This window comes from Gymnodraco acuticeps, unplaced genomic scaffold, assembly GCF_902827175.1.
Source record: "Gymnodraco acuticeps unplaced genomic scaffold, fGymAcu1.1, whole genome shotgun sequence".
Lineage (NCBI taxonomy): Eukaryota > Metazoa > Chordata > Actinopteri > Perciformes > Bathydraconidae > Gymnodraco > Gymnodraco acuticeps.
In genome coordinates, this window is record NW_022989982.1 from 1,256,430 (window position 1) to 1,282,160 (window position 25,731).

At 40.0% G+C, this 25,731-nt stretch overlaps 3 protein-coding genes across 4 annotated transcripts; 2 read left to right on the forward strand and 1 right to left on the reverse strand.

Moving 5' to 3' along the window:
- The first annotated feature begins 1,171 nt into the window (after positions 1-1,171).
- On the forward strand, positions 1,172-3,119 carry LOC117543613 (sialic acid-binding Ig-like lectin 7). Its single transcript, XM_034211985.1, is given in 5 exon segments — positions 1,172-1,217; positions 1,337-1,693; positions 1,767-1,860; positions 1,862-2,067; positions 2,140-3,119. Coding segments are annotated over 5 exon segments (1,077 nt in total). The 3' UTR covers positions 2,514-3,119.
- A 5,146-nt stretch (positions 3,120-8,265) lies between these two features.
- Positions 8,266-13,879, forward strand: LOC117543622 (sialic acid-binding Ig-like lectin 14). Of its 2 annotated transcripts, none has more exons than XM_034211995.1 (7): positions 8,266-8,338; positions 8,896-9,279; positions 10,052-10,363; positions 12,017-12,280; positions 12,386-12,464; positions 12,579-12,618; positions 13,064-13,879. In XM_034211995.1, exons 1-7 carry the CDS (start codon positions 8,266-8,268, stop codon positions 13,286-13,288), a joined length of 1,377 nt encoding a protein of 458 aa, XP_034067886.1. In that variant the 3' UTR covers positions 13,289-13,879. The 2 variants fall into 2 exon arrangements, with proteins under 2 accessions (XP_034067886.1, XP_034067887.1); XM_034211996.1 differs by having other exon boundaries at positions 12,378-12,464; positions 13,064-13,293.
- On the reverse strand, positions 13,648-24,694 carry pck2 (phosphoenolpyruvate carboxykinase 2 (mitochondrial)). The gene is made up of 11 exons (XM_034211994.1): positions 24,663-24,694; positions 19,993-20,205; positions 17,805-17,989; positions 17,644-17,714; positions 17,336-17,471; positions 17,062-17,249; positions 16,674-16,836; positions 16,371-16,586; positions 15,957-16,094; positions 15,289-15,384; positions 13,648-14,965 (listed from the first exon to the last, which is right to left on the reverse strand). The coding sequence occupies exons 1-11, from the start codon at positions 24,692-24,694 to the stop codon at positions 14,496-14,498; spliced, it is 1,908 nt and encodes a 635-aa protein (XP_034067885.1). The 3' UTR covers positions 13,648-14,495.
- Between the last annotated feature and the right edge of the window lie 1,037 nt (positions 24,695-25,731).

Genomic DNA, 25,731 nt, shown 5'->3' on the forward strand with positions numbered 1-25,731 from the left:
AGAAAATTGAAATACTCAAAATACAAGTACCTCAAAATTGCACTTAAGTGAAGTACTTGAGTAAATGTATTTAGTTACTTTACACAAGTGGATGTAGGACATGGCATGAGTTCTGTTGCAGTGTTTTATGTTTCATTACAGATCATGTAATAGAGAGTGTGTCCACTAGGTATCACTGTTGCTCACACGGTGGTCCTAATGCAGTGGTGTATTGTAAGGTACTGTCCCCTTCATTTAATGTCATATAGTTACTTTTATTTAAAGGATGTGATATGAATTTGTAATATTCAACTCATCTACCCAGTTGCAAAGAAAGTATCTTACATTTGCTCCACAATACTACATTAAAAAAAGTTATGAATTAGTGATAAAAACTGAAGAAATTATAAAATTATTAATTATTAAAATTATATTTTAAAATATATAATGCCACAAATTAATAATATTTAAATTAAAATTATTCTAATGTTATATTTTGTATCCTGCATAAAGAGTGTTTTTTTGTTGTTGCAGTATTCTGTTTTTTAATGTGATATATTATTTGTAGACACTGCTGCATATTTGTTTTATCATGGTGTATTTATTTATTATTACATTTTTATCTTGCCTTTTTATATAATATGTAACTCTTATACTTTGCTGTAAATGTTCCCACTGCGGGAAGAAGAAAGGATTTCTGATTTTCTGGTTTCACATGTACGTCCTGTTTTTTTAATGTAGGTGACTGGTACCACTAAACCAGCAGGACTCTCTGCGTGGAGCGGAAACACAGGAAGTATCCCCGGGATAAAATTACACCCTACACAAGGAAGTTGGTTATTTGCATTCAAACTCAAATTCACACTCTGATATTCATTTCCCACAGAAGAGTCTCATCGCATCTCTCTTTTTGATATAGGATTTTTTGGTAAGAAGTTCGAACATTTCCAGATGTTATTATAGTATGTTAAAAAATTACTCTTCATGAACTAAAAAAACAAACATTAAATGATCTAATATTTAATTTGATCCTTTTGTTTGTCAGAATTAAGACTGAGAAGGAATCATTTGCATCATAGATTTTTAGCATCGGTTTCTCTGTTCAACACGATGACTCCGGTTTGTACTAGCTCTAAAACATGTTTAAACAGTGTCAGCATTATTGTTCTTTCCAACTTAGGAGCTGGGAGCCATGTCTGCAACAGAAATCGTGATACTCCACATCCTCTTTATTTCAGGTGAGCTTGTCTACCAACATTGCTGCGGGAAAAACTGCATGCAACATCCCGCTGCTGAGGTATATTTAGTCTGTCTATTCATGCTGATTTTTCTAACCTTTCTAAGTCTGGTTTGACAGGTTCTATGGATTGCGCAGACCTTTCCATTACTGCACCGAAGGAGATGGAGGCACTGAGTGGATCCTGTTTACACATCCCGTGTACATTTAGTGCTACAAAAGAAACGGAGATTGACAACAGAATTGGAAAGTGGATTAAAAACACCCATGAGGACCTTGGAGAAAATTTGATTTTTAAAAGTAATAAGGCAAAGAACACCTATCCAATGAATATCACTGGAAACCTGAGTGAGAACAACTGCAGCACTCTGTTTTCCAGTTGAAACTCAAGTTACACAAACAAATACTTCTTCAGATTTAAGACGGAGTCATTTAAAGCAACTGCTTCTGACGATCCTATTAAAATAACAGTTAAAGGTAAGGTTTTTTATCATAATGTTATAGCGAAAACAGAACGATTAAATACTAATTCTGTTTTCAACCTGCACAGATTCTCCTCCGAGCCCCACCATTGAGATCCCAGGTGATCTGGAGGAGGCGGAGTCTGTCACTGTAACCTGCTCAGCTCCAGCTCCCTGTCCACACTCCTAAACTCACCTGGACTCTCCAACAAGACCCTCCCAACACAATGGAGGAAAACCCAGATCGGACCTTCACGACTAAGATCCAGAAGACCCTCACTCTGACAGACCAACATGATGGATTCAACATCACCTGCTCTGCCAGCTATCCTGTGAATCAAGGGAAAGATGTGAAGACAGCAGAGGAGACAAAGACTCTCCATGTTTCATGTAAGAACAACCTGGTGATTGTCAGCACATGATGGTATGATTTGAATTAAGTTAATCTCACATTTTCCTCAGATGCTCCTAAGAACACTCTCGCCTCTGTCAGTCCGTCCTCAGGTTCGGTGTCAGCGGGCAGCTGGGTGGAGCTGAGCTGCTCCAGCAGAGCCCAGCATCCCGTCAGCAGCTTCACCTGGTTCAAGGAGAGCCAAGATGGAGACATCAAGGTCTCACAGGGAGAGATTTACAGCTTTTATGCCACAGAGAGAGGAGGTTTTTACTCTGTGGCCACAAATGTGTTTGGTAATGGAAAGTCAACAACGATCCATCTTAAACTCAAAGGTACAGGACTGGACCCACTAACTTTGACCTTTAAAGAAATACTACAACAACAAAATACTTCTCATATATTACTAAACCCGTTTGACATTGAACTCTTGAGAAATGGCTAATATAAAAGAGAAAAAAACACCCTCTGAACATTAAACATTTGGATTTGACTCCCAAATTATTTTAGAGCTTGCAAAATAATGTTTCAATATAGTTTTGCTGTTGTTCACCCTTTCAACCTTTCACCTATTTACTTCAATTCATCAGAATTTTCTCAAAACCAGGTTTAAAAAGTGGAACTTCTGCTACATTAGTTACATGTCTTCTTTAAGTAGCCACTTATATTTAGTTTGTTTCAATACTTAGAGAAACCTCTAAGTAACTTGTATTTTCAATCTGGTAAATTCCCTAATAAAATGAAAATAGCTAAAGTTATACCATTATATAAAAACTGGGGATGAACACCATTACACAAATGACAGGCCTGTTTCTTTGCTCTCACAATTTTCCAAGATCCTTGAAAAGGTTTTTACAAAAAGACTTTCATGGAAACACATCAGCTGTTGAACGACAGTCAATATGGATTCAGGAAAAACAGATCAACATCTATGGCACTAATGGAATTAAGTGAGGAAATAGCAAACTGCATGGACAATAAAAAACAAGCAGTGGGAATATTTATAGACCTACAAAAAGCATTTGACACCACAGATCACAATATTTTACTGACGAAACTGGAAAGGTATGGCATCAGAGGGGTGGGATTAGACTGGGTGAGAGATTATTTAAACAACAGACAACAATTTGTTGAAATAGGTGAACATCATCAGAATACATGAACATAACTTGTGTTGGGTCCAAAGCTGTTCATCATATACATCAGGGGTGCCCAACCAGTCGATCGCGATCGACCAGTCGATCGCGGGGAGATTCCCAGTCGATCGCGAGATGTGTCTAAAAATAGAACAACAATATTCGGTTTTATCGTTAATGTCCTATGACATAATCTTCCTGTGCCAGAATAATGCACTTGAACGCATCAAAGCTTTGTGATTGGCCGGCGTGACCCCAAGTGTGGGCTGGTGGGCACTATTTCGCTGACGTTGTCCGTGTCAACAGGAGTGACAGTCCGCACACACACAAGACCGCAATTATGGCAGAAGCAAAAGAGCCCAAAATATATAATTTTCACTCCGAGTGGGAGGATGATTATTTTTGTATCTATTCCAATTCAAAGTCCATCTGTCTCATCTGCAATGCGAGCGTGGCTTTATCGAAGAAGAGTAATTTAGGAGCACAAACGCGATGAGACGGAATTCCCTCCTAATTCTGCCTTCCGCTCCCAAAAGGGGAGGGGCCTGAAAGGACAGCTAAATGCACAGCAGTCCATTTCCACCAGGCCCAACAACAAGAGCAAGGCTGCTACCATAGCATCTTATCGTGTCAGTCACGTTCTTGCGAAACACAAGTTGTGAAAGAAGCATTCCTGGAGGCTGCCGATGCGCTTTTTGGGGACAGTAAAAAATAACAGTAGCATTTCAACAGGTTTTTGATATAATAAAAACTAAAGTTAGATACCGTTATTAATCAGCTGTAAGTTTGAACTTATTCATTATAATTATTGTACAAAATGGTATAAGAATGCAAACTTAAATTGATTATAGTCTATTATCAATTCAGGTTAAGAAACTAGAGTTGCTTGCATCCTATTTTAAAGGCATTTCTTTTTATACTCTACTAAAATGCGACAAAAAAAGGGTTTGATTCTATACATTTTTTAGATAATCTTTTTTTATTGCACTTTGGCAGCAGATTCCTGTGTAGCTTCAGATCTGAGTTGTCTTATTAGTAAGCCTAATTTATATTTTTGTAGCAACACTATTTTTATATAATGGCAAAGAAAGGGTTCAGAGTATTTTCTTTTTTCCCTGTGTCATATGTGGCAGCACTGTTCAATGTTTCTTGAAAACATTACCCACTGTAGTGACGTGTGAATAAACTCCAACTCTGTATCAACAACACTGTTGTGTAACTTCAGTTGAATACTTGTATGTGTGTAGATTAGAAAGAGGTAAGATAAAGGATCTGCAGGATTTTATGAAGTATTAATTGTACAAAGGTCAGTTTTATACAAGTAGAAGTGTGTATTTATACCTGGTAGTAGGCTGTCAGAAATGGCTACGCCTCTCTATTTGGACTGGTAGATCTCGGCAGACTGGCAACTTTAAAAGTAGCTCTCGGTTCAAAAAAGGTTGGGCACCCCTGATACATCAACGATATTTGCAGAGTATCAAATATATTGAAATGTATTTTATTTGCAGATGATACTAATATTTTTTGGTGACAATTTGAAACAGCTAATGGAGGTAATAACAGCAGAAATGATTAAAGTAAAACGTTGGTTTGATAAGAACAAATTATCATTAAATATAAGCAAAACAAAGCTAGTGGCGTAACAAGGTTGTGATTGGCCCCGGTGCAAATATTGTTTTGGGGCCCCCCCGCCCATCGCCCCAAACATAAGCCTACACTGATGCGCTCACACACACACGGACACACACAACCACTCATAAGCGCCACATGTAGGCTACCAACCACAGCCTGCCCTGGCATCAGACCACCACAGCTTGACAACGGCACAGCAAACTAATCACACAATCACTTTACAGAATTAATCGAGATTTGGAGGACGATGTATGACAAAAAAATCTACCTAATTTTGTCAGTTTAGCCGTTACATCTCCTTGTTATCTCTTGTCCTTTCTCTTTTGAGCGCTGCTCTTGTACTTTGGTTTGCTGTACATTATAAATGCAAGCTATTACATTTTTATAATGCTGTCAAACTTGCTGCTGCTAGCTACAGTACCTATAACTTTTGAGGTTGATTAAACGGTTCGCTCGTCAGGCAAGGTATCACATGACATGAAAGGGAGCAAAGTCATTGGACAGACAAATGACAAATTAATGTAGGTTGCTTAGTTACTTTGAAGACTGCGTGAACCGGTCAATGCCATTGGGGCCTCCCCCAAAAAATGGTATATAATAATAATTTTAAAAAAAATGTAATCTCTTCGTTAGTTACGCCACTGGATTATGCTCTTTGGAAAACATAAAACAAATCCTCAGGTGCCATTAATACTAGACAGTAGACAACATACACATAGAAAGAGTAAGTAAATAAGTTCCGTGGTGTGGTTTTAGAGCACAGAATGAGCTGGAAACCTCATATCAATCATGTAAAAGCAAAACTGGATAAGACTATCACAATATTGGGGAAAGCAAGACACGTTTTGGACTACAAATCATTATATACTCTGTATAATACACTCATATTGCCATATCTGAGTTACTGTGGGGAGATTTGGGGAAACACTTACAAAAACAAACCTACAGCCATTATGCACATTACAAAAAAAGGGCTATAATATGTGTGTTATATCTTGAACACACTAATGCATTATTCTTGAAGTCACACACACTGAAGTTTACGGATCTGGTTACATTTAAAACTGCACAAATCATGTACAGAGCAAGAAATAATCTACTTCCTAGGAAATTACAAACATTGTTCATAGACAGAGAGGGGGGGTATAATTATATTTCAGTCAGACAACTCACGTGTTCCTTTAACATGTTTATTAGAAGCAGCATATAGTTGAGTTCGGCGACTAGGCTCGGGCATCATCACTCCATAGATATACATAGCACGATGAGTGATGATTAAATAACTAACTCCTGAGCCTACAGGTGGAAGCTGGGGTGGAAGCTGGGGTGGTGGTGGGGCAGGCAAGCAGCAGCGACGTAGAGGTAGCTGCAGCAATAGCAGCAGCAAGCAATGCATGGAGAGATATCTGGCAGGTTCAATAGAGCGGCATATTAAGGAGACTCTGTTTGGTTGGTTGTAGAGTGGCAAGGGGCGTTATGTATGAATGCAGCATAAGTGCTCGAGTTGACTGCCTGAACTAGCTCGCAGGCTTCGCCCCATTATATATATATTATAAGTATAAAAACACAGCAGACAGCCTAACACAGGCTGCTAAGCAACCAGAGGACCTCTACGCTCAAGTGAAGGAATGATGCAAAGACACAAAATCCATTAAAACATTCCGAAGATAAACATTATTGAATAACTCAAGTTTGTAGAAATGGAGACCTGGACTGTTTTACTGCCAACAGTTCAATATAATGAGGGGAAACTCATAACCTCCCACATCTGCAGCTTTATGTCAGTTGTAAACATGTAAATATGTGTGTGTGTGTGTGTGTGTGTGTGTGTGTGTGTGTGTGTGTGTGTGTGTGTGTGTGTGTGTGTGTGTGTGTGTGACACTTGAAGCACTCATGCATCTTTTAAGATGTTTGAAATGGCATTTTTTAAGTAATCTCAGTTTCTTATTTATGTATCGTGAATCAATTTTAATGATGCACACATTAATTTGGTTTTTATTCACCAAAATAAAATAGATTTTAAGCACCTTTAAATAATCGTTATGCTCATATTTCACCATTAAAACACCTTCCTTCCTCAATGTCACCATTTACAGAGTTCCTTCTGCATGTGGTCATCAAAGAGAGTGACAGTTCCTTTTTCTCCTCGGTGTTGCATGCAAGCTAACGTCATTTTAAACCAATCAAGTGCCACAGATATTCCTGTCTGTGTGTAATCAGATCATTGTTTACCATGTTAGGGAAGTTGTGGTTTTGTTTCCGTTATGATTGAGTCCATATGAGTGTTTAAATTACAACTTCTTTAACTCTCTTTTCCTCTCACACTCGCACTGAGGAAATGACAATGACACTATGTTAATGTTTGCTTCCATGATTGAGTTCAGGACTGAAAGGCAATAAGTAGAAATACATTCAACTCTATTTATTGTTTTTTTAATTATTCTATTTCATTTAGTCATTTTAAATGTAGCTTTCTTCACAACAATTAATAAGATGGGTGTTAGAATGTAACTAAGTGTTGGGGAAATATTTTCCAAGGCCCATAACTTTGACCCAGTTTATCAGTTTAAACTGTCCTGACTGAGCACACGCTCTCACGGGGAAGAGAGAAACTCCCTCTGGAGGGAACGTTAAGCCTTTGCAGACCATTTACATACACAAAACCTAATATTACACACTACAGGAAAGAGAAAACCCCCCAAAAAGCATAACAGGACCCCTTTAATATTTCTCCCACTGATAATGGAAATACTCAAGCACAGAACCTCAAATGTACAGCTCAGTTAAATGTATCCACTGTTAGGGAATAATTTGCGTAGGTATTCAACCTTCAACACAGTTCGTCATTTTCTCATTTTCTCTTCTCACTGTCTCCTTTCCCATGGCAGAGGTCTACGGCCTTGCGTAACTCCAAATGAACCGCCAGTGTTTGCCATCAAAGCTCCAGCTCTCCTCGTGCCTCTCTGAGTCCTGTTTCCAATTGCTACAGAAGTTTCCCCCACATCCACCAGTAATTATATATTTAATATAGAGAAACACTTAGTGTGAAAAGCAAAATATGTATGAGCGGTAAGGGTGAGAACTTCTTCTATTTCTCTGCTGTAAACAACTGCACATGCTGTCTCTTCTCAAATCATAGGAAGTCGGCTTCGATGACCACAGCTTCAACAAAGGAAGTGAACACTTTTACTATTAGGTTAAGTTAACACTTTTAACCATTGTTGCCTTTAACGTGCCAACCAAAGGATCTAAGTGTTGCTCTTTTATTGATGTGGGCTACTTTGGTAAGAAAACATTATTTATTCCTGTCTAACCAACAGTTGTATTATTTTGTTAGGTGCCGATTTGCCTTGCATAAGTAAATCAGTTAAACCACAGAACATTGTGGTTGTGCAAAGCTCGGTGCACTCTGAGAGTAACTGCATTATTATGACATTCAGTGCAGTCCAGTCTGTGAGAATGGTGACAGCCAACATTTTACTGAGTCTCTTCTTCCTTTCAGGTGAGCTCTTTGTTCCATGTTTACTTCAGGAAAATGCTTTAATTCATTCATTTGATTTAAAAAAACAAAACAAAAAACAGAAAACGTTTGTGTTTTGTCAAGACCTTTTAGCTATTATACCCGAAGGATACGAGCTGCTGGAAATCTTAAAAGTTAACTTAAAAATGCACCTAGCCAGGCCTTTGATTAATAATGGTTTATACCATTTTTTACATTATTTAATTCACTTAATTACATTTAAATTGAAAATGTAATTGTAATTATATTGATCACCTGTTTATATTCTAAAATGTTATTGTTATTTTATTTATTATTTTTGTATTGTATTCAAATTTTTAAATATGAATGTGATTTTATTAATCCCCTTTTTAACTCAATTGTACTTTTTATTTTCTTATGTTTTACAACTTTTAAAATATGTGTAATTTATTGGCTCGCGTGCATTGCTCTCAAATCGTCACATGTTTATGTTGTTTTTCATGGTTGTAGGATAGTGGTAGGGCAGGTGCTAAACAAATGAAGTGTTACTGCTCCATTCATGAAGATTTGTTTCACAGGGGCTAACACTGAGTGTCTGACTCACCTGCTCCTAACAACCCCTCATGAGATGGAAGCACTAAATGGATCCTGTCTTCATATCCCATGTAACTTCAGTGCTAACAGCAACGTTCAAGACACATTTGATGGCTCAAGAGAATCCTTCGGAGTGTGGATTAATGACACTGTTGACTTTGCCAACAATCCAGACAAAGTGATTTTCAACAGTAGCAAGGCAGAAATCAGCGACCTAATGAAAATCACCGGAGACCTGAGTCAGAGAAACTGCACAACCTTATTTCACAGTTTAAACACAAGTTCCACGGGCAAATACTTCTTCAGAGTTGAGAACAGACGATTTCTGGCAACAGCTGCCTGTGATCCTCTAGAAATAACAGTCAAAGGTGAGACATTCTATACAATTTTGATTTTAAATAAAAAGTTAAATTAGGTGCCATTTTGATCTAAACAGCAAACGTAGTGAACTTTATACATCACATTTCTGGAGTAGGCTGTTCAACCGTATGAGTGCTGGTTAAAACAGTGGTGAAATGTAACTAAGTACAGTTACTCAATTGTTTATTTGAGTATTTCCATTTTAAAGTAGATGTACTGCTTCTTTACTACTGTTTGGAAACAAATGTCATACTTTTAGTCCACTAGATTTATTTAACACAGTTACTTTTTTCATATAAATCACATGATATGCTGATGATATGATGCCCTTTATAGTCATTATTAACCAAGTATTTAACACATACATTTTTGATAATAACACCTTTGCTCCAATACTTCAGTAACATTTTGAATTCATAATGGAATATTTTAAAAACATCGTATTTTACTTATGTTAAGGGTCCGAGTACTTCTTCTTTTACTTCTGGTTAAATGTGACAGAAACCAGGCGTCATTGATTTGAATGTATGAATACACTATCAATAGACACTGTAAATGCAGAATTTTACTGCATCACATGCCTAGGGGAAGTACCGTAGCAGTAACAGGAAAAATCTAAATGAATGTGACTTTGTTCACTTTTTTCCCTTCCAAGATAAAACTAAAAGGTCCTGAAATTATTAATGGGAGATTACATGAGAATTTACACTTACATAAAGGTTAAAGGCACACGCAGCACAGTGTTTTTCAGTGTATAATCTGATAATTTTTCAACCACAGATTCTCCTCCAAGCCCCAGAATTAACATTTCAAACCTAGATGATCTGAAGGAGGCGGAGTCTGTCACTGTAACCTGCTCAGCTTCAGCTCCCTGTCCACACTCCCCTCCTAAACTCACCTGGACTCTCCAACAAAACCCTCCCAACACAATGGAGGAAAACCCAGATCGGACCTTCATGACTAAGATCCAGAAGAGCCTCACTCTGACAGACCAACATGATGGATTCAACATCACCTGCTCTGCCAGCTATCCTGTGAATCAAGGGAAAGATGTGAAGACAGCAGAGGAGACAAAGACTCTCCATGTTTCATGTAAGAACAACCTGTGATTGTCAGCACATGATGGTATGATTTGAATGAAGTTGAGTCATTCTACAGAAAAGGTGGAATCTGGGTGATACACATCTGCTGAAATATATTCCTTCTAAACACATCTAAACCCGGTTAAATAGCAATAACTAACTCTTAACTTGATGAATCCACAACAAGTAGAGCTTAAAGTTTTTTATTTTTTTAATTATTTGTATACATTATACAAAGCTTATTTATATAGGAATGTCACTGGTGTTACGTGTTACCAGGAAGAAGAGTAACACCAGTGACGGTAACACCAGTGACAATTTGGAGAAAACACTACCATTTTAACAAAATGGCTGCAATGTGACCAAATATGGCTTCAGTCAATATCAAAATCGTTTAACTCTTCAATACAATACATTTCCCCATTCAAATGTTCACCCCTAGGGCTATGAAATGAGTAACACTAATGACAGACTTGAAAGACGCACGTGAAATTTAAAGATAAAATGACACCTTTAACAAACAAAGTAAGAAGTATCTGACTTTCCTTATGTCTTTGTCCACTGCACTGCCTCAAATGATATCTTGTTACAGGAGGCACTTCAGAGACAGTACATTACTTCAAAATAAAAGCGTTTTGTGCAGCAGTAACACCAATGACGTAATTTTGGGTGACTGCGATTTATTGGATATTATTAATAATAATTTGCGTTTTTTTTTTACCATTTCAATGTTATATTTAATGTATGTAATGTTATGTAAATATGAATGAGATTTATTTATTGAAAAACAAATATGATCAAAGTGACAAGGCAATTCCTTGAACTTGGCATTTTAAATAAATTGCAATTTATGTATAAAACAATTTTTTTAATTGAGTACCATTGCAAAGGCAATCTCTATGTATTCAACATATATAATGAATGTGAGTATTAGGCAGTGGCGAACCGTGTCTATCACAACTGGACCTTCTGTAGACACATAGGCCCCCGCCGCCCCCCTCCCCCCGCGGCATTATAATGTCCGTCTTTTCACTGAATTGTCGTCTTGAAAATGGTACTCACAACTTCCTCTTGATGATTTGGAGACATTGACAGACAGTGAGCATGTGGCTAGCTGTGATTGGACTGATTTTATGTTTTTATCTGTTTGTTTTTATCTGTTTTGTGTTTAGCTTTTTATCTTATTTATTGATGTGTGTTTTGTCTTTTTGTATGTGATATGGACCTTGAGTCTGGAATAAAGATTGGAAAAGATTGGAAATTAATTGCAACGGCCAGGGCATTCGATCAAGGATGTAGAATACCTTGGTTGAAGGACAAGATCTGATTGGTTGCTTTCTTTTCTACACAAAACCACTGAAATGCGTAGTGCATGGTCCGAGAAGGACCAGAAGGACAAACAAATCAACGTAACACTGAGATATTACAGATCAACAACACAGATACGATTCTCATTTATTCATTTTATATACATTTTATTTATATAATTAAATCGATTTTTTGTTTGTTTTATCTGAGGGTATTCTCTGAATACCTTGAAGGCCCTGACGGTTCGCCACTGGTATTAGGTCAACGTCATGTATTTTGGTGTCTGCAAAAGTAAGTGACAGTACTTCCACCTTTTCTGTAGAATGACCCAGTTAATGTCACATTTTTTCCTCAGATGCTCCTAAGGACACCTCCGCCTCCGTCAGTCCGCCCTCAGGTTTGGTGTCAGCGGGCGGCTGGGTGGAGCTGAGCTGCTCCAGCAGAGCCCAGCCTCCCGTCAGCAGCTTCACCTGGTTCAAGGAGAGCCAAGATGGAGACATGAACGTCTCACAGGGAGAGATTTACAGCTTTAATGCCACAGAGAGAGGAGGTTATTACTGTGTGGCCATAAATGAGCTTGGTAATGGAAAGTCAACAACGATCCTGCTGACTATGATAGGTAAATATTAAAGTAACCCAGCAAGGTTACATTGTTATTGTTAATGTTCAACACTTAGATCTTTATTTAGTCTCTTATATGGTTTTGTTTTGTCTTGGGGTGAAGTCAACTTTGAACAGTGGGGGGTGGTTATTGGAGGAACCGTTGGGATCGTGGTACTCATCTGCCTGGTTCTCTGTGGTTGGTAAGTATCGCAACATTTTAAGAAGGTGTTCAGTTAAATGCACTCACATGTTATCTTCATGGCACTCTGGTTGTTGAACCTAAAACACAGTATCATTAATGTTACATGTTGCAGGCGTTTAATGTCAACACATCCGACGGCAGAACAGAGTCAGGTGAGTACAAACAACTGAAAAACAAATATTACTGTGACACAATTGAACGAAGAACAATAGTAATGCTTTAAATTCGTTTTTTTGAGGTTAAGAGATCGTCTATAACCGTTACTGTGAAGTACAAAAAGAACACCAAGGCAAATAAGTTTAAAAAATGCTGAACTCTTGCCAAAACAGTATTATGTGTGTATTATAAATTGAATAACAATATTTTATTATTTGCATATTGGGTTTATACCTTTTTCTTGCATCATAGCTGTATATTTCACACTGCACTGTAACTTTAATTCTTGTATTATATACCTGTCATACTTTTTAAGCTTTTTTATTTGTCTTATTATTTAAGCTTTTAAAGAAATTCATGTTTCAATGTGTTTCTGTTGCACTTTATCTTGTTTTTGTCGTAACTTTTTTTGTAAAGCTGCACAACCCTTCCTATCTTCAGAGTCAAACAGGTGAAGAGCTGACTGTTGAAGAGCTGGCGAGTAAAACAGAAATCCACTACGGAGAGATCGACTTCTCCAAGCAGAGGAATCAAAGTCCCCCTGTCTCAGAGCAGGACGGTGGACAGACGGAGGACACGCTGTACGCTCAGGTCAAAGTGTCAGAGACAGCAAACAGACCAAAGGACCTCTACGCTCAAGTGAAGAAGACATCTGAGACGCATTAACACACTTACTTACATTGTTTACATATAAGGTGTTGTCTTTATGTTGAACAAGACACCTCAACAGGAAGGGTATTTATTACCAACCGGTTAAAAAAAGGGGAGCTTAAAACCTCCCCCCTCTGCAGCTCAGATACTTTTGTAAATCATTGTAATTTATATGTGAAAACTGACCTTATATGGCTGTTTGTGTTTATCTGCATGTCAGATCAAGTCTTCATGGGGAACTATGCTAAAAGACATGAGAATTTATTATAGGGAACTTGACTGTACATAAAATATTGTATTCGATTTCATTTTGTGATATATTACATGTTTACATTTTATTCAGTTATCTACAATAAGGTACAAGAGACAGTTTATGCATTTGAAGATATTTATTTGTTTCACTGTAATAAAAACCGTGGCATACAACTTCTAAAAATAACCTAATAATCTCAGTTGCATTTATTGGTCCAACATTTCACATTTTGTGTGTAAACATCACCTGAAATCATACATTTTAATCACAGACATTACAAAAGTGTCAAGATGAATTATGCATAGTAAATCCTGCTGTAATGTTTCAAAATAAAAGACCATTTGTTGAGACTTGGTTAATGTTGTATTCAATTATCTGGTGCCCAAATTCACTTAAAATCCTTCTTTTTAGAACTTTTTTTTAGAACAATGCCAAAAAAATATTTGGTTTCCAGCTTATAACATTAGCAGCCTAGACATTGTATTGGTAACATGTCTTAAAAAGCCACTTTAAGGCCACATTAATGGCCATGTTTAGTACCATAGCAGATGAATATATGGAGGTAGTGGCATTGGCTTCTCAACATATCAAGCTTGACACAAAATCTAGCCTTCATGTGGAGTCAAACCTCAGAGTTAGTTGTAGTGTGAAGTCGTGTCCAAAGTTATTGAATTATTAGCTTTTTATCTCGGACATTTAATTCCCAACATATTTCTCTTGATAAAAGAGAAAGCCAAGAGTCACTGGTTGTGTTTTCATGCACAGAGAAAGTGTAATACTGGCCTGGGTGATGGTCTTTTTGAGGCGTTGCATTCATACAAGCTTATCAGTACGTATCTTACATTGTAAAAACTTTCTTCTCTGTGTATGTAAACAAAAGCCTGTGACTCTAATTGCACCATAATGATCTGAATCCTGCCATCAGTGACTTCCTTCCTGTTTCAGGATGAACTTCCTGTCAGTAGGGTTTTAATTGTGCACTCTGTCCTCCAGCGCCTTCAGCTCCGCCTCCACCTGAGCGGGCAGATCGGCTCCGACCTGCTGACTGAAGTAAGCTCTCAGCTCCTTCGTCTCCTGCTGCCAAAAAGACTTGGGCACATCGAACAGAGCGCCCATATCCACACTGCCGCTCAGACCTTTAGTGTTGATGGCGCCATCTTCTGGCAGCCAGCCGATGATGCTCTTCTTGGCCGCCTCGTCCTCCCGCTCCCGGCTGCAGCGCCTGAAGATCCACTCCAGTGCGCGAGCGTTTTCGCCGAAGCCTGGCCAGAGGAAGGAGCCGGTGGCGGGGTCCTTTCTGAACCAGTTGACGTGGAAGATCTTGGGCAGGTGGGTGGGGGCCTTACGGCGCTCCATGCTCAGCCAGTGAGAGAGATAGTCGCCAAAGTTGTAACCGAAGAACGGACGCATGGCGAAAGGGTCGTGCATAATCACCTTGCCTGGAGGATAAAGAATAAGCAATATTAGTCATATCTAAAGTGACTTCCTTATTATACCAGAGTCCATAACCTAAAACACCCTATCAATTGGACAACCCTTTAATGGCTGATACAGCCAAATTGATGACAATCTAAAAACTAGTCACTATAATAAGACAATATATAATCAAATCAGTGTTAAATCAGTCACTTTCTATTTTATTTATTTAAAAAAAAAAAGATAAAAGTTTAAACCCAAATTCAATTGAAAAGTAGGAAGAAAAATATAAATAAAAGAAAATAGATTATTAAAAAGGTATTGAAAAATAAATGTGAGTTTGTACCGTGATGCTCAGCAGCTGCCGTGGCCTCAGACCTCATGGAGGCTCCAACAAAGACTCCGTGTTGCCAGTTGAAAGACTCGTAAACCAGAGGGACTCCTGACAACATCAATACGTGTCACAGTTAATGTACAGGTACTTGTATGTTTACGTAATATAGTTGATTTGATTGTGCTGTCGAAGGATGAGACAACATGGCTGAGATGTAAGAGGCCTGTAGACGAACTTAAGCTAATTACTAAAATGTAAAACATGTATCGGCGAAAACACGTGGGTTTGCTGTCCTGGCTCCAAGATGGTGGAATGAGCTCCCCATTGACATCAGGACGGCAGATAGCTTGCACATCTTCCGGCGCAAACTGAAAACTCATCTCTTTCGACTCCACTTCGAACGTTAGAACTATTAACGAAGCACTTTTATACTAATAAAGGACTGGCTTACCCAAAGCCAGTTGAGTAGCACTTGAAATGTTTGGCTCTATGAAACCTGATGTACTTATATGATTCTGTTTTCTTCAAGGTTGTGTCTTCCTGGTTGAATGTACTTATTGTAAGTCGCTTTGGATAAAAGCGTCAGCTAAATGCAATGTAATGTAATGTATACAAATGCTATGCCTATCAACAACGTTTGGCAACTATTTCCTTCGATGTGAATTGAGAGCAGCACAAACCTTCAGGCCTCCTGCCTCCGAAGATGATGGCGTCGATGGGAACGCCCTCCTCGCTCTCCCACAGGGGGTCAATGATGGGACACTGAGCCGCCGGGGCACAGAAGCGGGAGTTGGGGTGGGCACACGGCGTTGAGCTTCCTTTAATACAGAGGAGAACAACGTTTATTCTACCTTAAAAGTAAAATTGCGTTTTTAACCGATCACCTGATTATAGTTCATACAATGTCTGATCATAAATCTCCATTTCTAAAAATGTGATGCTTAGACACACCACCAGATGGCACTATAAATACTATAGCTGTTAGTTACTCTTAAGTTAGTTTGGACTTTTTAGGAGAGCATAGTTTATGTAATGAAACAAAGAGATAACAAAATACATTATCAAATTATAGCTCTATGTGTAAACTATCTTACCGTGCTTCCAGGATTTGCCGTGCCAGTCTGTGAGTGAGACACCAGGGGCAGGGGGGTCGAGGCCCTCCCACCACACTCCTCCATCGCTGGTCTCGCCAACGTTGGTGAACACGGTGTTTCTGGCGATGGTGGCCATGGCGTAGGGGTTGGTCTTATCTGAGGTGCCGGGAGCCACGCCGAAGAATCCGTTCTCAGGGTTGATGGCTCTCAGTTTCCCTGCAGAGACAGACGTCAGGATTATTGACACCACGCATAAGGAAACAAAGCAATTCTATGTGTGGGAGACATCCTCCTCCTTCTCACCTTGGCTGTCAAACTTCATCCACGCAATGTCGTCGCCCACACACTCCACCTTCCAGCCGGGTAGAGACGGTTTCATCATGGCCAGGTTGGTTTTACCACAAGCACTGGGGAAGGCTGCTGCCACGTACCGCTTCACCCCCTGAGGGTTGGTGATACCCAGGATCTGAGGAGGGGAGAGAGGTGAATATCATTTTTAACCCCATCATAAGTCAAAGTGAGAGAGCGCCATGACTCGGCACCTTTTAACCAACTATGTTCAGCAGTAGTCGAAAAATGTAACTAAACTAGCTGTTCTCACCACAAGGATTTGCACCATACCTCGCGGTGTGCACAGATGAAATAATTGATCATGCAAGGGCAGCTTTAGGCAGCAAGGTCCCACACTCACCAGCATGTGCTCGGCCAGCCAGCCTTCGTCCTTGGCGATGCGGGATGCGATGCGGAGGGCGAAGCACTTCTTCCCCAAGAGAGAGTTTCCTCCGTAGCCGCTGCCAAAGGACATGATCTGCCGGGTGTCTGGCAGGTGAGAAATCAGCACCTGCTCCGGGTTACAGGGCCACGAGTTTATCAGGGGGGCTGGAGAGGAGGCAGAGAGGGGAGATTTGTAAGTTGGAAATACAAAACTCTTGTAACAACTTGTTGCAGGTTCTTTGAATGTGTACCTTTGAGTGGTAGAGGTCGTCCCAGTGAGTGCTGACAGCGGACAAACTCCTCTCCTTCAGACAGTTTGTTCAGGACGGGGGTGCCCATGCGCGTCATGATCCCCATACTGGCCACGACGTACGGTGAGTCAGTCACCTTCAAGTGGAAGACAATGTTTATCATGCTGATCTACAACCTGAAAGTTCAGTGAGTAATGACCATTAAGGGCTTCAGCGATAACTCGAACACATTGTGTGATAGGAAGGCTTATCGCTTTATTGCATGCTCTTTCCCTGAAGATTAAGTATTGAAAGGAAGAAGTCAGTACCTGGACACCATATTTAGACAGAGGCGAGCCGACAGGACCCATACTGAAGGGAATCACATACATGGTGCGACCTGCAGAGAGAAGAATGGATAACACATTAATGCAGAACATATTTCCTCTACAAGCGACTTCTCATGCTGTTCCGCTGACCCACAACGTACCCGTCATGCAGCCCGGGAAGCGCTCCTGTCTGGCTGTTTGCCAGTCTGAATTGCTCATCCAGCTGCCCAGCTGACTCTTCACCCCCCCAGCGGGGATGGGGATGGTGTCTCTCTGGTTCTTGGTCACAATCACAGTCTTGCTCTCCACCCGAGCCACGTCCTTTGGGTCTGTACGCGCCAACCAACTGGAAAAAGAGCAGGAATCAGAGGATGTTGCAGAGGAACTTATTGTCAAGGGGACACTTAAGCTAAATAGGATAAAGCGATAATCTAACAATTCCCTATATTGTACATTGGATTAGCCTGGATGAAAATAATAACTAGGGATGCACGATATTGGTTTTTTGAAACCGATAACTTCCTGCTTCTCAAGACCGATACCGATAATAAAAAAATGTACGCCACTAATTATTTTAACGCGATTAACGCATGTGTATTTTTTTTCCTCGGCCGCCCCGTAGTTTCAGAGCGCATCGAGTTTAAAATACCATCTACAAGCTGATGCTGATAGCCCCGCTCCTGCCGCCCGCTTGTGGCAGACCACACTTCCACGCTCACCGGCAGGCACCGACTGGCTAATGGGAGGACTGGGAGGGTGTGTGTATGTATGGCCCGAGAGAGCGAGAGAGAGACCTTACGTGCATTGTTTGCATCTATATGAATGCACCTGCCCATTGCCTGGAAAAGTTAGATGCCGCCTATCACAGTGCCCTGAGATTTGTTACTAACTATAAAGCACTTACTCATCACTGTACCCTGTATGCCAAGGCAAGTCTGCCTTCACTAACTGTACGGAGGCTCAGTCATTGGTACATGTTCATTTACAAAGCCATGTTGGGTAAACTACCTTTTTATATCTGCTCTCTGATCTCTCGACGAATTGAAAGTACATATTGCCTGAGATCTCATGATGTTGTTTTATTAAATGTGCCAAGTGCTAGGACTGTCTTAGGGAAGAAAGCTTTTAGTTGTGCAGCTCCACTAAATTGGAACAGTCTGCAAACATGTTTAAAACTGAGCACTTTGGTTCCCCTGCATCATTTTAAAACTCGGCTGGGTGACATGCTGTTTAATACTCATGGTACCTGTCACTGTAAATAGAGTTTGTAAACTGTACCCTGTACATTATGTTGTATGTCATCCTTATTGTTGTTCTGTTGTTTTTATGTTACATGTGTAACTAATGTCCTGCAGGTCACCCTTGAAAAAGAGATCTTTTGATCTCAAGGGGCTTCACCTGGTTAAATAAAGGCTACAAACAAACAAACATTGTTGTTGTTAGCATCTGGTGCTAGCTAGCTGCGCTAACGGATATACGGAGCTGTTTAAATGAAAACAGAGGAGCGACATTTCGCCACAACTGCGCCGAGCACTTGACTTTATGCAGGAAGCCAGACAGTGGGACATTGTACGAAAAGTCAGCACACTCAGCACAGATAGTGCGCAACATGATTTCAGCGTCCAGGCTGCTCCGGTTCGAGCATATGCCTTGAGTTGCACATAGCTCCAACGCCCATACCACCGACGACATGTTTGTTTACTGTCCTGGCTTCACGGCCGCACACCATTTACGTCACAGCCAGGCATGAGTTAGGGAGCGCTGGATTTGTGAAGAACTCCCCTCTTCCTAAACCACTAATTATACCACAGTACTGGCAAAACGGGAGGAGCCGAGTGAAAAACAAGCGCCCCTCATCCCAATCCACACCGCAGTATTTTTTTTTTTTTTTACCCAAAAAATATATTGTATATTATCGGGGCTATTAATACTGGTATCGGGTTTATCGGGATGACGTCATAATTCCTAATATCGGGCCGATAATTATCGTGCCTATAATTATCGTGCATCCCTAATAATAACAATTCGTTTTTGGATTTCTCTTTTTGTTTCTCCAAAAATAAAACGATAGTGATAATATTTTAATGGTCAGATCAAGTTTGAAATTTGACTTTTGAAATTTGGCATCACAGCAGCTCCATATGTAACATCAACATAGACAAAATATCAAGACACAGTACATGAAAATCAAAAACAAACATTTAACATAACAGCACAACACTGTTAACAACCATTCAAATATTTATGAGGATACAAAATGTGATTTAAAATCAGGCTATGATTGATACATTTACAAACCCCTCTTAAAAAACCATCAGCATATAGATGTATTTTAGTATGTGTCTTCACCAGTTGTCATATTTGTTGAGCCTCTTGACCATCCCCTCGTTCTCCAGACCTGCCAGGATGTTGGCCGTCTCCTCCGGGGTCCCCGTCACCACATGCACGTGGGCGGGCTTACACTCATCCACCGCCCCCTTCACAAAGTCAGCCACCGCCGGCGGCAGTGAGGGGAAGGAGGTCAGGGACCGGACCCCGACACTTGCCCCAACAGCACCATGTCTGGAAAAAACAAACGGACATTAGTCATTCAAATGGAAATTGCAACAACGATTGCATTTACAGAAACTCCTCATCGTGCTGTTTTGAAATCCATCTCTTTAATGCTACTGTGACCTCACTGTTCTCTTCCTTACATCAAATTGATGAGTTTACATAATTAAACAATTTAACATGAGTTAAAAAAAAGAACATCTAAACAGGAGAACACAGCTTTTTGTCAAATGTTTCTCATTAGGAGCTGACATTAGCAAAGTAGGAAGAAACTAGATGATCTCCCCAGGATGACCAGGATATATAATGCAGGGATGTGTCCTTATTCATCTCAATGAGAGACCTTAACACGCATTCAGTCTCTCACTTTGTTCATTTTTATTCTAACAGATACCGATTGAGTTGCATGAGCACTAACACAAGTTAAAAATAAGGCCCTAAATTGGAGTCGCGTGCTATTCACATGACAGCGGTGATATCAAGGTGGCTTTCATGCAGTTTTGAGTGCAACCTGAGAGCCTCAAACACACTTCACCACACAAAGAGGGGCACGCGGGGGCCGGCCTATTGTTTTTATAGCAGCATGATATTCACAAACAGCAGCCATTGAGAGCACAGTAGCTATGCAAGCTGGTAAACCACAACCCTGTGTGTGTCTGTAGAAAACAAAGCACATACACACATCGTCTATTCCATTGTCTGTCTGTGGACAATGTGGATGACCCCAGATGGCCTCTTTGAAATGTCCAAAAATATGACATTTGTTATCCTGTATGCAGAGATGAGAAGCCCAGAACAAATACATTAAGGGGGGTTTTCAACATACAATGACCCGTGTCAATTACTTATTTGACTGGAAATACAAATCACACTCATCTTTGTCTGTCCAATCAATTCCACACACGATGCTCTCAATTGCCTGCACTCGGTGTGCCATTACATACGTGCATTACAGGCACACGCACGTCTTCTTGTGCCTGTAGGCAGACATACAAGTAAATCAGGTTGTTGGGCACAGGCGGCAGGAACGCAGAGAGGCTCAAAGTGGATAAACGATAACATGCAGCCTGACAGGGCAAAGAGCTCAGAGCAGACTAACGCCTCAGGGTTCAAACTCCCCATCCTGTACCACGCCAGATGTTTAACCATTGATGCGGGAGCAATCAATCATGAACCAACCATTGAGCCAGTTTGTGCTGAGAATGCAGGCTGGAGATACAGTGAGAGACAGCAAAGTGTATTACCCGTTTTGTAATATTGACACAGTCTGGTTGGCTGTAGCTAAACAAGTAGTCCATGTATTAAGACATCCTCTATTGGTTTGTGAACTACCTATTTGAAGCATTCGGCCCATCACCATCTTGGTTCTTTAGAACTACAAATAACAATGTCTGCTTTTCAGATCAAATGTTTTGTATTGGTACTGTTAGTATGTAATGCAGGTGACCTTACAAAGCACATATTGTTGCATGCATACAATGGGGGCATAGTTCTTCCTCATGACATTTGACCTTGAACTTCCACCCCTATTTACTTCTCTATACATTCTAAGGTTCCAGGTCTATTTTCTGATTAAAGTGTCTCTGGACTGCACCCTCTTCCTGTTTACACACCTTAGTCTGGATGAGAGAAAATCTGGAAGTATAAATATGGTAGACTGAGCTGCTCCCCGTCATTGTCATGCACTCAAAGCAACCTCAATTAAGGAGGTTGTTGGGGTGTATTTCGCTTGAAGGGAATACTTATAGATATTTCTCAAGACTGAAAAATCTCCCTACAGTAATTTGCGGTGTTAAAGCGTTTTCCATTTTTATTTACTATTGATATTCCTCTTTAAAAAAGTGCTTTAATTTGTGATAAAGATCAAAGTACAGCATGTTTAGAAAAATGTACAGCTTAATTGGCAATCTGCCAAAAAGCCTTTGGCACATTTTTCTCTAAACCCAAATGTCAAACATATGTTGGGGCTAAAAATAAATCTCAAGGGATTGATGTATCCATGCATCTAGCCACACTTAAACACTCTTCTTCGTAAAATAAACTTTGCTAAAGTGTCTGTTTTTGTAACTTTTGATTCAAATAAACTGAAAAAATGAGGCTGATGGGGAGCTAAAAGAACAATAGTGTTACTGTATCAGAGCAAACAACCAAGATTGACCTTAAGGCAAATGAGACTAAAAGATAAAAGACACTTTGTTGGTCTGATATAAGATAAAACCTTCTGCTTGAACAGCTCTTATTACGATACGATACGATATACTTTATTGTCCCCGTAAGGAAATTCGTTCTGGGCTCCGTCCAGCAGTTCCACATACATGTACATAATATACAAACATAGTGGACATTTAAGAGACATACACATATCATCAATCATACACCGTTTGAACAAACACAATACACGCAGACGCACATACTGACAATGGCGACCTATTGCACAACCCTCATGGCCAACATTTAAAAAAAAGTACATTTCATTACATTTGACTTCGACTACATTTCACTTCCTGTCAATGTTAAGAAGTTTAACGGACATTGGTAGGAATGAGTGCTTATAGCGGTTCAGCCTGCTCTTGGGAACCCTGAATCTTCTACCAGAAGGTAGGAGCTGGAATTCTGGGTGGAGTATGTGGGTGGGATCAGACACTATTTTGTTTGCCTGTCTGATAATGGACTGCTCATATATGTTTTGGAGAGATGGGTGTTTTTTAACTATTCTTTGTTAGGATCTCCATTAGGTCGTCTAACATGAGCATTGGTGAGTTGTTTCCTCGCGCACACACAGTAAATACATTAGCTATGCTACCAATAATTAACTCCGTTATTCCACTTGTTACTGTAACCCTTCAGGAGTTGCTGAACATTAACTACAAATGGGACTAGGATCTGAACAAGTTGGACTGGACTTGAAAGAATAAACTAATCTTGGGTATGTTGATTTTCCATTTGTTTTCTCAATAGTTATCGGCGATGGTTGACTTGAGACCGGAGATAAAAGCAGTGGGACAGGATTAACAGCTTTGTTACTCCTCCTTTGCATCATAAATAGATGCTTTTCCAGACTCTGATGCCCCCTATGTCCCCCTACAGAAATTCATCTTCTCATGCTTTTGTCTCTGCGTGCCTCCTAACTCCTGGACCCACTTCCCTGTACCTGTTGAGCATGCTTCAAGAAATGTATCACTTTATCTAGACATCATCTGTTAGGAAACCCTTTCAAATCTCGGTAGGATTGAAGAGGAAATATTTTATTTTTAAAAGGCTGCACATTTTGGAACAAAGGAATTTGTCCCGAGGCGGAAGAGGAATGTCAAAGGGCAGATAATCCTGATTTGGCATCCATTCCCCTGTCTGCTTCTAGCTGAGCAACTTCTCCTCCTGACACACCTCCAGTCAGCAAGCCAATCCTCACACACCACAACCAGACACGCCTACACTGACCCCCCCCCCCCCCCCCCCTCACACTGATCCTGGTCAATAGCCTCTTGAGGGCAGAGTCTACTCATGAGACAAGCCATGAGTATCACTTAGAACATGCACACGTGCTGCATTCATTATCCTCACACACACGGTACAGCGAGTACCCAGGGAAAAATACACGGAACATGCTCCAAGACATTCAGGCAAATTGAGGAGCGATTGCTCTCCAGCAGTTTACTATCTCTCAGGCAGAAATACAAACAGAAGAGCACAGCAACATGGGCCTCCCTGTCACTGAATCACATGTCGTGCAATGGTGTCACTCACATCCATTCTTAATGACCAAATAAAAGCAAGCACACAATGCCATGCAGTGCTCACATTGTCAGAGTCCCTGTGTGATGGGGTGTCATCACAAAGCCTGGAAGGGGAAAGTGGTGAAGAGAAGGAATGCAGAATAAGACAGCCCCCTTTTAAAAGCACATACGTTTAGTATGGTTTAAGATATATGGACAAGTCCTTCTTATCTATGGTTGTCTCTAAGATCAAGTTGGACAAGTTTCAGCAGCAGTTAGTATGGAAATTAAGATGTAACAATGCTGGAATATAGTGCCATATGCATTGGTTCATTAGAAGAGCATCTTTTAAATCTATGAAATGTCTGTCATTACTAAGTTTTTGTTAAAACTGGGGCACTTTAGAGTCAATTGTTCCTAAAAAAAAAAATCTATGAAATGTGTCATTATTTCTTTTTTGTTAAAATGTGTGCATTTTTTTGTCCAAAAATGGTGAGAAACAACTCTATCCAGAAGAGCTCTATATTTAATATGTTTGACAGGAAACAATCATAATATCTCCTGTATGTGTTTGAAATAAAAAGACAGGGTGTATTCGTTAGCAGGCAATTTACTTTAACTTTGAGTTGCATATTCTTGAATGAATGACAAAACCATTTAGCCATGTTGAATATTCTGACGCACTTACTCAAATGTGTTGTTCTCGAAGCTAAAACACGACTTTAAAACAAACAACAAGTGTCCAACACTCACCTTCGTATGACTCCCAGCAACAGGCAGGACATTTTCGGTGCAAAATATGACTTAGCTTATAAAAAATAAATGTGTAAAAAGGCACATTGAAGTGAGCTGCGGAGTAAAAGTTGGGAGCTTGGTGTCTAGAGCTGGTCGCTGCTCATATCTGAGCTGAGAGGGAACCTTGCACTTTGTTCAACGTGGACATTCACACGGATGCACCTTGATGTGATCACTGTATCCCGTCCTGCTGCTGATGCACGGTCACTGTGCAAACTACTTCTCCGAGGGTCCCTAAACGCCTCACGCTGCTTTAGAAAGTGACAAAGGGCCGCGGACTGATCTTTAAAAGAGGAGGGCTTCCTTCTTCCTAATTAAAATATAATGTAGTTTACTTCTTCGCAGGATTGTGTCCATGTGTTTGTCCTCTTCAGAGCTCTGAGCTGCTTGCCCCTCCCGGCTGACGCAAGTTTTTGTAGTTCCTGCACCGCCGCCGCAAAACAGAGAAACAGCGGAAATACGAGCAGGGGTGCGGAAATAGATCTCACCGAGTGTCCATGTGAAACCCCCTTTTATAAAAGCTTTACGTGAATAATAGGTTTCAGGTTACAAAATGAAACCAATGCTTGTATACATTTAATTGCAAAAGTTACAATGGTGGTAAGCTATATTCAGCTACAATAGGCAACAAGTGAGTAGCCCATCAAACTTAGTAAATGTTTCTTGCAATATTCATTCACAACCAAATGTCCTTTTGTCTGTACACGTCACTCCTCAAATGATGATATGTTTTTGTATATCCTGCACATTGTATTTTATGTCACTTAATCCCATTACTTATAATTGTTTCTCTTATTGTTACTGAAATAGCCCACTTTACTTTTCTCTGTGTTTTTCTTTTCTATGTTCAATAGATGAGTTGGAAATTGTCATCTATTGTTAACTATATTTTCCTGCATTGTCATAAAGTTGGTGAATTAATAAGACACAGATGAGAAAAAAGGGACATTGAAGCAGGGAACGACAAGATATTAAGACATTTATTTCCCGGAATCAATTTGGATCTTTTATAGGTTTGTGGCTTTCT

Bases quoted from the DNA above. Each gene is read 5' to 3' on its own strand.
- LOC117543622 (XM_034211995.1), top strand. From the start codon at position 8,266: ATGACATTCAGTGCAGTCCAGTCTGTGAGAATGGTGACAGCCAACATT. The intron at 8,339-8,895 runs GTGAGCTCTTTG...TTTGTTTCACAG, and splicing joins GAGTCTCTTCTTCCTTTCAG to GGGCTAACACTGAGTGTCTG. The intron at 12,465-12,578 runs GTAAGTATCGCA...TACATGTTGCAG, and splicing joins TGCCTGGTTCTCTGTGGTTG to GCGTTTAATGTCAACACATC.
- pck2 (XM_034211994.1), bottom strand. From the start codon at position 24,694: ATGTCCTGCCTGTTGCTGGGAGTCATACGAAG. The intron at 17,715-17,804 runs GTACGTTGTGGG...TTCTCTCTGCAG, and splicing joins CTTCCCGGGCTGCATGACGG to GTCGCACCATGTATGTGATT. The intron at 17,250-17,335 runs GTACACATTCAA...CCTCCTCTCCAG, and splicing joins ACGACCTCTACCACTCAAAG to CCCCCCTGATAAACTCGTGG.